This window comes from Ranitomeya variabilis, chromosome 5, assembly GCF_051348905.1.
Source record: "Ranitomeya variabilis isolate aRanVar5 chromosome 5, aRanVar5.hap1, whole genome shotgun sequence".
NCBI lineage: Eukaryota > Metazoa > Chordata > Amphibia > Anura > Dendrobatidae > Ranitomeya > Ranitomeya variabilis.
The window spans coordinates 532,459,120-532,475,639 of NC_135236.1; the positions used below are offsets into that span (position 1 = coordinate 532,459,120).

A 16,520-nucleotide genomic window follows, 5' to 3' on the forward strand; every position below is an offset into this window, starting at 1 on the left:
TACATGGTGTATGGGCAGCATTGTCTAAGGTGAGATGTCCATAGATTTGACAGGACAAATATTGTTGTAGCCAGCACTATTTTCACCTTCGAATATGGCAATTTGATTCTAAGCAGATGTGAACAAAGCCTCAGATGTGAATATTGTCTAAAAAAGATTTTTTTTGAAGTTTATAAACTTGATAGCAAGCGCTTCTGATGGACAGATGTACTGGCAAAAGATATGTCAGCCAAACATCTGAACAATAGATTATAAGACATTGTTTTGTACTCATGAAAAATCTTTTGTAGACTATAACAGCAAATTAATACTAAAAAACTAAAGTAACAGTATAAAACACAACCTTTAACTTCTGTTGAAGTTATGACTAGAGAACCAAATAAAGTTCTCGTGTAAACCAGTGCTCATTAAAAAATGGTTTGGTCTCACCACTGTTGACGGACAAAAGATCCCGGCCTCCTTCCGGAAGTACCTCGCCGAGAAATGGAATATGGTGAGAGAGACATAAGTGGTATGTAATGATTTCCTAGACTTCCTGTCGTGCCCCAGTATTGCTCCTGTCCTAACAAGGACAGGTCCCAAGTGGACCCTATAGTGATACCTCCAATGATATGGGAAGATACTCAAACCATAGCTGATATATTAGAGATGATCCATACGAATGATTGTGAATTGAATTTGAGTTGAAATTTATGTAAATCGCAGTTTCAAGTGAATTCGAACAATTTATGCCCACCTCCCTTTTGCAATATTGCACTAAGGAAGGCTGATATGACCTCAAGCTCAGCACACAGAATTCACTGTAATGCCTTGAAGCTATCTCGTTGCATAGAGAAGCCAATCAGAAGATTCTATCTTAGCTTTTTTGGGTTGTTATTATGATTTAAAAAGACAAAACACAGTAGTTTGACAATAAATGGCATCACCCAACCACTAACCATGAGTGGAGAAAAAGTTTTGGTGTTATCATTCATATTCTGTGAAAAAAGGCCAAGAAAGCAAAAATTCTGCCGGGGTATGTAAACTTTTGAGCACAACTGTAGGAGAGGTGCTTGCGGTAGTAGTGTCAGTGTGATTTATCAGTGATATGTTGTAGCTGTCATCTGTCCTGATGCATTTCAAATACAATTACACATTTTCATCACTCAATGCATTAAAAAGCAGAAGCAAGACAGTACAATTGTTTTTATATATATAAAAAAACCTGAAATCAGTGTCAGACAGTATGCTTGCTTGTTACAAGTGACTTAACTAAGTTCTTGCATTTCTTAGGCAATCATTTTTATGAAGAAAAATAACTGTTTTTTAAAAATGCAAAAATAAATTCCCTAAATTGCAGATATTTAAATACTACGGTCTAATTTACAAAGTGCGTGTGGTGCAAACAATTTTTTTACGTGCGTTATTACATCAAAGGGTCGAATAATTGAAGTTGGAAATATTGTCAAAAGTTAATTATAGTGTTGTATAAAATGTGTGGTAAAAGGAAAACTTGGAAATTACAAAACATGTGGTTCCGTAAAAGAAAAATCTGCATAACATGGCTAAGACTGTGGGAGCCGGTAACTGTAGCAGAAGTACAACCGCCACTGGCACTTTATTTTTTAATATGTCAGAACACCTAATGTTAATTTATTGCTTGACAAACTTTGGATTTTTTTCCCCGAAACATCTCTGGAGAAGCATTCAGCTAAAAATACCTACCATATTATTGCTCCTGAGAGAGAGGCCACTTTGAGAATGTATTAAATACGCTGTGGAAGATTTCTTTCAGAGTGGAAATTGAGCAGCCGACATTACATTGAAAGGCTGTATTTTAAAACTAGTCATTCAATAAAATTAATTTTATGCTTAAAAGCACTGGTAGGAGCTGCACGATGAGAATCATACATATGAATAAATTCACCTGCTTTAGAATTCAGACTGAAGCTTCATCGTAGCAACATGTCTGCCACCTGTCTGACTTCATTACCTGTCATTCTACAGTATCAGTAAAACTAATAATTGGACTAAATGCCTGTATGATCTGAAAAAGAGAGTTTTCTCAATATATTTTACAAGCATTTGCTGGATTCTCAGAGAAAATAAATGAGATTTGCTCTTCTCCTGACATGAACTGAGAGTCTTGTTCAAGTATAGAGAAGTTTTATCACTTTTATTGCAGATAGCTAAGCAATTCTTCAACTTGCGTTCTCATTACCTAATACCAGCATTCTCTACATCAGCCTTTTTTACAGCCCCAACTACAAATCTAGGGTTTCGATAATAAACATTGTTGGGATCTCTGCAACAAAACAACATGTCTAAAAAGTTCACCTTTGACCTTTACCATCCCAACACCTTGAGGATCCAGCAAAAATTGACCCCCAAATATTTGTTTCCTTTTCAACTCATTACTCATTAAGAATTATGTCATAAATGTATTGGACTTGTTTTGATGGTAATGCTTATATTATTAATAGTTTCAGTACATATGTTTAACTCCTTCATCCCAAGCCTGTTTTCACCTTCTTGACGAGACCAAATTTTACAATCATGACCAGTGTCAATTTTTGTGGTAATAACTCTGGCACGCTTCCACGCATCCCAGTGATTCGAAGATTGCTTTCTTTTGTTACTTTACATACAGTGTACTTTATGGTAGTGGAAAATTTAGGTCGATATTCTTTACGTTTATTTGTGAACATATTGGCATGTGAGTGAAAATTTTGCAATTTTCAAACTTTCAATTTCCATACTCTTAAACCAGATAGTTATATCACAAAATAATTAGGGAATAACATTTACCACATATCTACTTTACATCAACAACATTTTTGAAAGATAATTTTTGTTAGGAAGTTAGAAGGGTTAAAAGTTGATCAGCAATTTCTCAATTTTCCAACAAAATGTACAAAACCAATTTTTGTAGGGACCACATCACATTTGTCGTGACTTTGAGGTGCCTTTATGATAAAAAAAAATACCCCAAAGTGACACCATTTTAAAAACTGCACCCCTCAAAGTGCTCAAAACCACATTCAATTCAGTTTATTAACCCTTCAGGTTCTTCACAGTAATTAAGGCAATGTAAAGGGAAAAATACAAATTTAACTTTTCCCACAAAAATGTTGCTTTTACTTAAAATGTGGCCTACAATGTGTTATTCAATTACTCCTGAGTATGCCCCATACCCCATAATACCCCATATGTGGTGGTCAAAAACTACTTTTGCAGCACAGTGCAAAGCTCAGAAGGGGATGAATGCCATATTATAGTGCATATTTTATTGTTATGGTTTGCGGATGCCATTGAAAAAGCCCTTGAAGTTCCAAAACAGCAAAATTCCCTCATAAATGACCCTATTTTGCAAACTGCATGTCTCAATCAATTAATCAAGGGTGCAGTGATGCATATTAAAATATGACTGCTTAGCGACACGATGAGACTCTATTTGAGTCCTTGAGCACAGATTTTCCTAGAATAGTTTGCAGACTGCATATACAGAGTCCATAAGTGCTAGAAGAGCAGACTCTCCCCTCAAGTGACCCCATTTTGGAAATTATATCCCTTTGAGAATTTATCTACAGGTGTAGTGTCGATTTGACTCCATGGGTGTTTTCCAGAAACAAGCAGTAGTGGAAGTTGCTGAGTGAAAATTGCAAATGTAGTTCCCGTACATTGTAGTGCCCAGTATGTTGTAGTGCCCAAACATTGTATTGCCCAAACATTGTAGTTCCCATACATTATGCCCAGCTGGCGCTTCTGGAGACATGCACTCCGTAAATTAAGTGGTTTCTCATTGCTAGAGAAATGCCAAACATTTGTATGCAAAATGTGGTTTATGCACACAAGGACTCATGGGGGTATATGGATTTGAGAGTGCATAATTAGCTGAATTTCTTTTGGGAGGAAACATTTCATTTCACTTTTTCACATCCTCTGAGTTACCAGTAACTTTAACAGATGACGGACCTACAGTAAGTGGGGACTTTTTTGTGGATTGAGTTGAAGCTTTTATTGTGAACTTTTTACATAACATTTTGAGTTACCTTTATTCCGTGCCATATGCTGAGCACTTAAATTGGGTTTCAATCTAAATCTCCAAATGACATGATTCAGATGAAATCCTGACAGATCCAATGAGTAATGTGGCAACAGAGTTACTCTGGACTCTGTCTGGCCTCTGTTCATTGGGGTCCTTCTTTTCAGAAGTGCACAAAACTGTGAGCTGACCGTGCTTTTAAGCATGCTTAAAAAAGATGGACACCACAGGATCATAAGCCAGAGAGCATCCACAGTGTCTCAATCTGCCTCATTATAGCGTATCTTCCACAGAGGATTCAGTCTGAATCACGTATATCAGAGATTTCCATTTAAACCCTAGTATAAAAGCTTAGCGTAGGATAAATATGAACTGAGCCTTTCTGTGATTTTTGGGAGACAGAATACACAAATCAACAGCAAGTCAAGAATTGGTTTTATTTATTATTTACACTGTTCCTTTCTGTGATTTTTGGGATACAGAATACACAAATCAACAGCAAGTCAAGAATTGGTTTATTTATTTTTTACACCGTTCCTCGTGGGGTATAAGTGATTATACAACTTTATTTTTTTGGGTCGGTGTGATTACAGTGATAACAGACTTATATAGGTTTTTACTTTTGGCTGCTATCACACACTAAAAAGACGGTTTTTCTGCAAAAACAAGTTTTTACATCGGTATATATTCAGAGCTATAATTTATGGCTTGTTTTTTGCGAGACGAGTTGATGTTTTTATTGGTACCATTTTCGGGCACATGACATTTTTTGATCGCTTTCTATTCCGATTTTTGGGAGGCAGAATGAACAAAACCCAGCAATTCCAGAGATACACCAATTATATAATTTGTTTTTATGCTTTGCCACTTTTACACATTAAAAACGTTTTCATAGAAAAAATAATTGTTTTTGCATCACTGTATTCTGAGAGCTATAGCTTTTTAATTTTTCCACTAATGGAGCTGTTTGATGGCAGGACATGATGGTGTTCTCAGCTATACCATTTTTACCTACATTCATATTATGATAGCGTTTTATTCCATTTTTAGTTCGGTGGTATGATGAAAAAGCATAGTGTTTGGCTTAATTTTTTTTTAAGCATTCACAGAAGGGGTTAACTATAGTGACAGTTTTATGGATCAGGTCATTCCGGATGTGGTAATATCAAATATGTGTACTTTTTTTTGCTTATTTTTATAGAAAAATACATATTTACGAGTATAATATTTCCATTTTGTTATTATTTTGTGATTATTTACAAAAATATTTGCATCTTTTTTTTACCTTTTTCCTCTTACATTTTTACTTTGACGGCTACTGTTTGAGAAATCACTTGCATGCACTTTTTCACATATGTGTTTTGAAAATAATATATATGGATGCATGAGGTATTGCATAATATGGCATACTAACACATACAGTAGATGTGTATTCCTACAGGATATATAAAAACATATGCCTAAATCTGCTACTATTTATTAGTATTATTTCTACCTTTTCCACATGGGCATATTAGATGCCATCTAGCTGCTTACATGTATATTCTACTGATTTTTTGAGTGGTTTGATACCAATTCTAAAAATTTTTTAATATTTACTTCATGATTATTTATCAGCATGACTTCTCTTTTTTATCTGTTTTTATGTATCTGTTAATTGCTTCAATAAAATTGTGTTTTGTATTATTTTTGTCTATAGGAGTATTTCTGTAGGTTTTGTTGAAAGTTTATGCTCCCTTTTACACATATGACCCTTTTGGTTCCATAAACAGAATAAGGTTGCACAGCACCAAAAACAAAATCATAAACATAAATCCGTAGCTTTCTCTAGCTGCTAACTAAACAGTATAGACCCTGACTACTTCAGACACCGCTGAGCTAGCCCCAGTTTGGTCAAACAAAACTGCTATTGTCCATGGCAACCACTCATACTTGTGGTTTGGTGCACACGGCCTGTACAGACTTTTCCTAGAGAGATTCTGGCTGGTCTCTCTTCAGCTCCTAGACACATCTAATCTGCTCACATCCCTCAGCAGACTGACTTAGATGAACAGCCAGCCTAGCTATATGCAGTGCTAGCCAGGTACACCTAATCAGACTCCAAGGGTTTAAAGTAGTTTATTTACCCATGTGCAACATTTTGGCTCACATACAACTGAGCTTTTGCCAAGCCTGTATGAGAGCATTTGTCCAGCTCAGTGGTACCTGAGCCAACACATTGCCATTTTTGCACATGGGCAAATAAACTACTGTTAGACTGACATTGAATTGTTGCAGTGCTGCTTATTTTTCTTGGATCAGTTTCGCAAAGTTGTTTGGGTAAAAACTAATGGGTGTGCACCAACTGCTATTCTGGATGAGTGCTGCTTTATATATACACACAGTATGTATAATACATACAATTTTGTATATATATTTAATACAATGCATAATTAATCTTGGGCTGACTGCAATTACTTTAATAATTCTAGAGATTAATACATTAATAATAAAGCATATCGGCATTTTTTTCATATCTTCATAGTTGAATAGGAGTTTATGATTAGACATAGAAGATGTTTCCCTGACTAACACAAATTAATTTAATGAGGTACGAGTTTCAGGGGCCCTCATATTGTCACACAATTAGGCTGTTTCCACAATAAAAATAAAGAAAATGCTAAATAACTAAATTTTACTGATAGCTTGGTATGCCACAAGCACAATATGAAGCTCAACACCATCTGTAAAAAAAAGCTGAAGTTGAAAAGAGGGCAGCTTCTACAAATGGATAATGATCCTAAATACAAGTCAAAATCCACAATAGACTACCTCAAAAGGCACAAGCTGAAGGTTTTACAATGGCCCTCACAGTCTCCTGATCAGAACATCATTGAACATCTGTGGCTGGACCTCTAAATAGCAGTGCATGCAAGACGACCAAGGAATCTCACAGAACTGGAAGAATTTACCAAGGAACAATGGATGATAATCCCTCAGACAAGAACTGAAAGACTCTGGGCTGGCAACAAAAAGCATTTAAAAGTTGTGATACTTGCAACAAGGAGTGCTACTAGGTACAACCCATGCAGGATTCCCAAACCTTTGCATTGGCCCATTTTCCTTTTTGTAATTTTTAAATTGTAGAAAATGAAAATATATATTTGTTTGGATAAAATACAAAGGTAATGTGCCATCCTTAACTTTAGGCCTTTTAGAGATCATTTCATCTTCAACTTGCTCAACTTTACACAATGACAGTAATTTTGAGCAGGGGTGCCCAAACTTTTACATGCCACTGTACTTTTTCTAAATTAGTTATTTTAGCCACAATACCTACAGTATGCAAGAAAGGCTTGCACACTTCTCAAATAGTGAACTGGAGACAGCATGACAAATAAGCGTGAAAAAGACAAGAAATAACATGATTTCTATTGGCAATGACAAAGTTTTGTAGGTGGGAGAAATGAAGGCGATGATCACCTTATAGACTGATGTAGAACATACAAGACGTTAATACGGTGTAGAGAAAGGATCTGAACCCCACCCCCTACATCCAAGTTTATCTTAAAGAGGTGGGGTGACTATGATTCATGAGCATAACATCCCACGTTTCTTCTTAAGAGAGTAACATAGAACATAATATTTCATCTTCGAAATATTCTAGTCAATGTTTAATATATATTCCCTGCGCATTCAGGTGATTTCACCTTCCAAGCACAGACATGTAGAAAGCATAATATCATTTAATGCCTTCGTTTCTGTGAAGTATAGGCCAAATCAAACATACCCTGGCACAGTTCTACAACAGACATTGCCTAACCTGTAAAAGAAAAATCAGAGGCAGCAATATCCATATTCAGATGACATTTCCTGTTAATGATTTTCAGTTCCACCATACATCAGGCATACTGACCATTTTTGTTGCGAAGACTACCCTTTAGGAGAGCACTTTTTGATGCTATATTGGGCAGTCGTCTCAGAGTTTTCATGTATATATATATATATATATATATATATATATATATATATATAACTCATCCACATATGTACATACACCATTTTGGTGGCTGAACCAACAACACAGAAAAATAGAGGGATATATTTTGCTCAGGTTTTAAATACCCTAATACCCCTTCGTGGGAATCAAATTAATCAAGCAGAAGACTAGCATACATTAAGTATAACTATATACACAATGAAACACATATACAATAAATTCTTCAGTGACTTACCCCTTCTATAGGCATTCTTGTCTTTGGGAACAATCTGTAATGTGATTCTTGATTTGTCTTCTGCTCTCGACCCTTCCGAAAAGAATCCTGGGAAAACAGTCCCCCCACTCTTTGAAAGGAGTTCTTTCTCACCAGGCCTTGCCCACCCCTTATGCCTTCCAGCAGACGGATCAAAAGCAAGTTTGCCGGTAGCTCCTCTATGCTGCACTGTACCGGGGTTCTGCATTCTGGGCATCTCAGCTCTTTTCGGGCTTTCAGTATCCTCTGTAAGCATGGCTGACAGAAAGTATGCTGGCATGGTAACACCTTGGCTGTGGCATCCAATTTTCCTAAACAGACTGGGCAGTTCAGCAGGTCAAGGACAACCAATTCATCCATGGTAGGCAAGGTTGATTGCTGGATCCCAAAGCTCAAATTTACATGATGTTAGAACTAGAAAGAAATAAGAAAAAATAATCAAGATGTAAATGAGCAGGTGCAGTGCTCACAGCAGACCAGTCCTTAGATATTCAAAGCTCACAGCATTTTCCTGGGGGAGAAATCATTCCCGCAGACGTTACAGAGCAATGCCTCACAAGACATTTGCAGATGTGCACCTTAGTTTTACAGCTCAGTTCCAAGTGAGTCATTTGTGATTCACAAATGCACTGGGAGCAATAAAATGCTGCTTTCTCATCATCTGTCTATCAGGATCTAAGTTCTCTGCAGCAACAGGTAGCTGGTGCTTACAGGGCAATTCAGGAAACACTGACCTCTCGAAATAGCCGCTGCTTATGGTCAATAGAGTTCACTGATATAAGCGCCAATTTTCTTTTGTTTAGACAGATCCTCACTGCAAACACTGTTGTGTTGGTTTTATTCTTATGCATTCACACTGCACCAATACAGTTTATACAGCCATATGGAATATGCACATAGCAAACGTTTCTGTGATCTAATCGGTAGAGGGGCAATGATAACTAACTTGAAGTCGCTGCCCTAAATTTCAGTAGCTTTATAAATAATTATACCCTTAATAAATAGACCCTATTATCATGGGTCACAGTTTGTCACCAATTGTGATGCAAAAATAATGCAGTGTACTTAGGGCTGCAAGACCATTAAAGTAAGCAGCAACATTTTTCCAGCTATTCAGAAAGCTGCAACTTCCTGGACCAGATTCATAACTTTGCTGCCTACTAATGTGGCGACCTTGGTGCAAACAAGTAAAACCTACTGTACATGATTTTGGCATTGGTCATATAGTGTGAGGTCTCTATTTTTATACATAAGTGTTTGGCTACACTCTTGTATAGAAATGGCAAGGACAAAAATATTCTATTTGTCTAATCTGAGGAAGAATTCATTAATATACATAAAATAGATCAGGAAGCCCCAGAAATGGTAACTATAGTTCCAAGGAATGTTTCAGAGTAAGTATACAAGGAATAACACTATTTCTTTAAATTCTTTATTTCTAATAATCTTTATTTTTATTTAATCTTTATTTGTATATAGCGCTAACATATTCCGCAGCGCCTTACAGTTTTTGCACACTTTATCATCGCTGTCCCCAATGGGGCTCACTGTCAGAACTCTGGATACCCTGTTCATCTGTGATGCTTTATTGCCATTTTCCAAGATGGCGTCTGCTGCCTCTCCTCTGCTCATGTGATCTGTCTTCCCTGTCTTTATAACCCTGGTTTGCCTCCTACTCCTTGCTTGTGTATTCTGCCTTAATCCCTGGCTCTGTGCTGCAAGAGACTGCTCCTCTCCAAAGGATACGGTTCTGCTCTTCCATTTAACCCTTCCAGCTCTCAGTAGCAAGCTGTGTGTTTGTTTCTCTGCGTCTGCCTCTACCTGCCCGCTTTGGACACGTAAGCTCAGCCTGCTTCAGCTAACCTAGTTGGTGTACAGAGGCAGCATTTGTGACTGTTCGGGACACCTTAAGAGACTCACTGCCCTGCACTGTTTTCGGGACTCTTATTCAGAGACTGCCTGCCCTGTTGTGAACTGTGACTCCTGAATGGCTTTCTCTAGTGTGCCTCCCCCAAAAGAGAGTTTTGCCCGCAGCAGTCCTGCGTATTAACTACTTCGCTATCTCTCTGTTTGCTGTGTTATGAACCTTTGCTCACTTACTGCACCTGGGTGTTTTTGTGTGAATACTGACTTGTTACCGTACTTCTGTTCCGTCTCCACATTGTCTCAAGCCATGAGATTCCTGAGTGTACCACTATAATTGTTACACTCCCAATCTAAATTCCCTATCAGTACCCAGAGGAAACCCACACAAACACGGGGAGAACATACAACCTCCTTGCAGATGTTGTTCTTGGTGGGATTTGAACCCAGGACTCCATCACTGCAAGGCTGCAGTGCTAACCACTGAGCCACCATGCTGCCCCACTCTAATCTGCAATGACTCTAAACTGCTGTTTTGTCTTCCGTACACTAAACACTCAGAAATAGCATTCCTAAACACTTCATTCTTTAAATAGCACACAGGCTAAATCAGTAGCTTGGAATAAATTATACAGCAGTGCTGAGCAGTGTGGCTGTGAATCCAGCTCTGGGGTAAGGTAAAAGATTTGCTAGAAAACTCAGAACATAATACTGAGTCTCTCTCTGCTAGTTTTTTCTTATTGATCCTCTCTCCAAAGAAAATAATTGGGGGAATAACCTGACACCCTTCTTATGCTAGCAGTTACTCTTGTCTTGAGCAAGATGGTGTTGAGAATTTCTTTGATCAGAGTGGATGATAAGTTCAGGAGGCAGGGGGATAAGAAGAGGCTTATAAGTGGAGATGATTCTTTTTTAATTAAATGAACCGCTATGGTAGGAGACCCAGTAGGACTCCATTGCTGACACAGAGACATAAAAAAACTAGACTGCAGTTTGCTAAAATGTACGCGAGTAAGCTTCTGGGAAAGCATTTTGTGGACAGATGAGACCAAGACAGAGCTGTTTGGTTAATCACATAATTCTACTGTTTACCAAAAATGGATTGAGGCCTACAAAGAAAAGAACACAGTCCCTACAGTCAAGCATGGTGAAGGGTCAAATATGTTTTGGGGTTGTTTTGCTGCCTCTGACACTGGGTGCCTCAACTGTCTGCAAGGCATCATGAAATCTGAAGATTAGCAAAGGATTTTGCATTTCAATGCAGTGCCCAGTGTCAGAAAGCTGGGTTTGTGTCCTAGGTCATGGGTCTTCCAGCAGTACAATTACCCCAAACTTCAAGAAGCACCCAGAAATGGATGTAAACCAAATGCTAGAGATTTTATGAAGTGGCCAGCAATGAGTTAGGATTCTGGAGAGATCCTAAAATTGCTGTTGGGAGAAGGCACCTTTCAAATAAGAAAGATCTGAGGAAGTGATTGATTGCACTAATTTATTCCAAAAGGTGTGCAACAAAGCATTACGTTGCGGGTGCCAACAATTTTGTCTGGCCCATATTTAGAGTTTTGTGTGAAATTATGTCCAATTTGCCTTTTTTTTCAGTTGTTTTTGTGTTGTTCCAATACACACAAACAAAATAAACGTGTGTAATTGCAATAATTTTCTGGGAGAAATACTTCATTTTCTGGAAAAATGTCACGTGTGCCAACACTTTTGGCCATGACTGTATGTAAATATCCCAAATTTCATAAATCTCTTGTCCCACATAATAATGTTCTACTCCAATCTAATTCGTTTCACTAGTTTTTTATTTTTCAAATATTTAGTTGCGTTTAATAACACTTGCTCTGCATTAATTCACAGTGGAAATCAGGAAAACAAAAAAGAAAACAAAACACATGTACAAACCATATATGAAAATGGGTCATGTAATAAAATTGATGGCAATCCAGTGAATCATTGCATTTCGGAACCAGACGTTTCACCTTTCTTAACTGCTGCTAGATAGACAGAAACTGGTTATTAATTACACGCCACACCTAATATGAATGTTTACATGTACCACATGCCCACACATAACTAAAATAACAAACAGCGAGCAAACGCAGGCAACATAGTTCAAAGCTTCATTTATATATGTTCCAACCAAGACCGGATGCTTTTTTTATAGGTATTGCTTACGCACTGTTTGTGTATTGTTCTTGCCTACTAGTTGAAGTGATACATCGATGGAGGGCTGCAACAATATATGTTTCTGTACACAGTGTCATCTCTTGTCTATTGACTATCAATTAAATAAAAAAAAGGAGATTATGTCGTATGATTTTGTTTACTGTATCAATTGGTATAGGAAAAGTGCCCAATAAATTGCAAAAATATATTTTTTAGCATTTTCTTGGTGCATGGGGTCTTATGGACATTTTTTAGATATTCACTAGAATCTTAATTGGTACATGTGTTGAACCAATACATGAAATGATACGTCGAAAGAGCTATAAAATGCATAATAAAAAAGTAAAATAAAACTAACTTCATGTCAGTCATATTAAGACTTATAAAGCTGATATCACTGGTTCTCTGAAAACAAACCAGGGAAATATCAGTATATAAATCATCCTTCATGACAGTGTCACCTGCAACTAATATGAGGTAAAGCAGAAAAAAAACTGCTAGGCAGACTGTGGATCAAATTATAAAAATCCAATCAAGTATTGCCAATTTTTCTCGTTAGAAGTGACAGAAAGAAGAGATTGGAGTTGTGTCCATATACACACTAGATTGTTGGCGATTCCATTAAAAATAAAAACAGAAATGAATAAATAGGATCTGATGAGAAAAAAAATCTAATATACCCAACCACCTTAGAAAAAAAAGACTTTTACAAGCCTGTTTTATTGTAGACCGTAAGGCATGGAGAGAGTGTTTGCTTTCTACAAAAGAACGATAACAGCTACGTAGAGTAAATTAAAAATTGGAAATTGGCAAAAGTAGAGCAAATAAAATAATATTCTGGATGGAGATACAAATGCAGAATTGTATTTACTGCTAATACAGCATTCATCAATCCCTACATGTGCTTTGAAAGGTTTCCCTGCAGGCATCTCAGTTTCCTGGGACTTAGCATCAATACAATACCGGGATTGTCAATATAAAATGTTTTTCACCAACTCAACTTAATCCTAATTACATAACGTACAGGACAGGACAAGCCAAGTTTCATCATCCTCGACAAACTGAATTATTAATGGACTTCTTCTAAGTTTAATATACCGGTTCGACATATGATCCCTAATGATACTTGCAGTACTTGATTTTCTGTTTGAAATTAAAATGGTTATAGAGTGCAAATTTACCGGTAGGACCTCAGTAGTTGGTGTTCCCATTTCCCTTGTAGTTCCCAGTTCTTCCCTTTCCTAATCCTCTCCTCCATCCTTACCCCACCTTCTAACCTCCCTTCTATTAGTATTAATTATATTGCTTTGTATTGTATTATAAAAACTTCAATAAAAATTCACTTGAGAAAAAGAATCCTAAGATAGAAACTAAATGAACATTTACCCTGCAATAAGTAAGCAAAAAGCAATAGTGCACATAATAGTGCACACTGAATACTTAGTAAACACCGTTTTTTATTTTAAAACAAAGTGTAAAAGCCACCCAACCAGTGCCAAGGTGTAACCAGTTGGGATGGTCCTAACCTCTAGCATTAAAACCTTACCAAGCGTCAAAAATGGCCATATAGACATAATGTCCAGCTTAAAGAAAGGGAGACCACACTGGGCATTGTGTTTATATAGCTTCCCATTGCTGGGTGTCTATAGTTGGGCCTTGGTCCTGCTTGGCCTTTTTTCACAATGAGGTAATTTTGACCACATTGTAAGGTTTCAATACTTGAGGATAGGACCATAAAATGAAAAAAGGGGTGGGATTCCAGCTCACCAAATTGAAGATGATATCCCTCTGACAGTGCAAGAGCTTGGGACAGTCCCAATTGGGTACAGCTTGGCCCTGGTGGGATGACTTTTACACTTTTTTTTAATCAAAAACAGTATTTACTGAGTGCCCTCCTGTTCTATTTATTCACTATTGCTTTTTACTTACTTACAACAGGGTATATGTTCATTTTGTTTCTATCTTAGGTTTTGCCTGTTCAATGGCCATTGTGAACATGCTCTTCCACATTGCATGTATGTCAACTTACAATCCAGTTAATTTCTTTATGATCACTGTTCCACAAAAAGTGACATCCTTCCTCTAAATATATAACATTAACATAGCTAGCCTAAGCCATACTACATATATCATTCATCCTTGTTTCCCACATTAATTAAATGTAAATCCAGAAGGCTGGTATGCATTGTAGCAAAATAATGCATGGTAACTATCCATGACCACATTTGTTATTTTTTGGGACTTGACTACGACAGACACATAGAAAAAGCCATGAACTAACAATAGTGGTAGAAATGTGTAGAGCTAAATACACAAATTAGTAATCAATACTAGTCATATTGGTGGTCGAGGCCTTTGATACATGCTAGAAGTAATCGTTTTGCACCATCTTGAAAAACTCAGATGGGACTACTGGCTGATAGGATTCTTAACTAGGGTCAGTTGACCTGATGGGGGTCTACGGATGAATACAAATATCAGCTCTTTTCATGTCACAGCATCTTTGCTAAAACAAATCTCCAAAAGAATCAAATGAAATTAATTCAACACTATTTAAAAAATATATATATATTCTGAGAGAAGATTCATGGGCTTCCCAAGGATATCAATGGGATCTATAGTACAAACCTAAGGTATGAAATATTAAGCTTTTTAAGAAAATATTGCTTGTAAAGCAGTTTTACAATAGTTCTTTATGATAGGAATAACAAGGTTGTCATCCTTGAAGACCCAATAATGCTTTTCATTTTTACACCCTTCTCTTCGTCTTTCCCATGTATGTCTTCGTTGCTAACAAGTAGAACATTTGATGAGATGTTCTCTTGTCGGTAGTGCCTGGACAGAAGGTTGACGTATATGGATATATTGCTTCTCTGGGTAAATTTTTGACTACTTAAGACCTTTGTTAATTTAAAATTTATCTAACTGTTTGGCATTATAATTGCCTTTGGTTCCTTTGGCCATTGCTCCTCAATAATAGTTTTCTTATTTGCCAAAATCCCGTAATCAAGCAAGGGCATATGTATTTCCAATTAATATTACATTGTCTTCTACCATGGCATCTAATTCCAATGCCAGAATTAACAATAGAATCAATCTCCTTGTACATACATCCTACTCCATATCATGCACGCGGGTTGACATAACAAATCCAGATTTGTAACATTCATGTGTAATAAGAAATTCTCAAGAAAATGTTAAACTAGAGTCTTTGTAGTTACTGACCTTTCTTTTTCAATGCGGAAGATCTCACGGGATAAACCAGTTTTGTTCCGAAGCTGTGGCTGCAATGAAACTTCAGATTACTTTGAAACTATTAACATGCACACAGCCCTTTTAACTCTTGCATTGCTTGTCTTCATAGTTGGCATGAATCCCAGAGGAAGTTGAGAAACTTTCTGTTAGTTCCTCTTAGTATCAGTCACCTAAGACGTATAACTATGAGGATTTCTTAGATTCTTTGTGTTACATTCACAATAAAACATGTCCTAGCAACGTACTACTCTACAGCCCAAAAATCGCATCACAATTCACAGCTTATAGTTAAGGTAGCTTACATGAAGAATTATGGAAGATTAATGGTACACTGTGTAAACCTACTACCGTAGCTCCTTACCCCAAGAAAAAAAATGAGAAATTGTTTTTGGAGGTTTTCTTACAAAACATTCAAGTTATTCATCCAGGATGCAGTCAGTTTGAAACAAAATTGTGCTTGTCACAAGCACTACAAAACCCAGCAGCTCTATTTATGCAGAGGAGAGCACACAGCCAATGGACAAAATTGGAAGTCAGTCAGATTTTTGGTAAAATTTACTCAAAGGGAACATTTACTAATGTTGCAAAGGAAAAATAAAAGCAAAACAAATGTCCACATAGATCAGTTCACTATTATGACTAGACCCTTTATTTTACTTAAAGGGATGTCCGACTTTCCTCATAAGCCTAAGTGCAGACAAGAATTTTTTTGTCATCTGAGAAAATTCGATCAATTGTGCTGGTCACACACTGACCGCCTCTGATCAGAGCATGATCATGGTGTGATTCAATTATCTTAGATAAGGAGAAGATGGAGAAAAACATTTCTCCATCTTCTCCATTGTGTCAGGCCATGTAAATCGGACTGCACTCAGATGTTATTAGAGTAGTGTCTGCTGTTTTCCATGCACTCATTGCCTTGCATGGCCAAGTCCGATCCGAATATTGGATCAAACTCGGGTGTGTAGCGATACTTT

The 16,520-nt window shown here is 37.0% G+C and overlaps 1 protein-coding gene across 3 annotated transcripts in view; it reads right to left on the reverse strand.

Annotated features, from left to right (window-relative positions):
• Window positions 1-15,588, reverse strand: part of SH3RF2 (SH3 domain containing ring finger 2) — a 197,189-nt gene extending 181,601 nt beyond the window's left edge. For all 3 annotated transcript variants that reach the window (XR_013215826.1, XM_077265834.1, XM_077265833.1), the window contains exons 1-2: window positions 15,514-15,588; window positions 8,239-8,670 (exon numbers count right to left, since the gene is read on the reverse strand). Coding sequence is in view for 2 of the 3 variants with exons in the window: in XM_077265834.1 (XP_077121949.1) it covers window positions 8,239-8,616 (378 nt within the window). In the remaining variant the exon portion in view is untranslated. The remainder of the gene's footprint in view (window positions 1-8,238; window positions 8,671-15,513) is intronic.
• Between the last annotated feature and the right edge of the window lie 932 nt (window positions 15,589-16,520).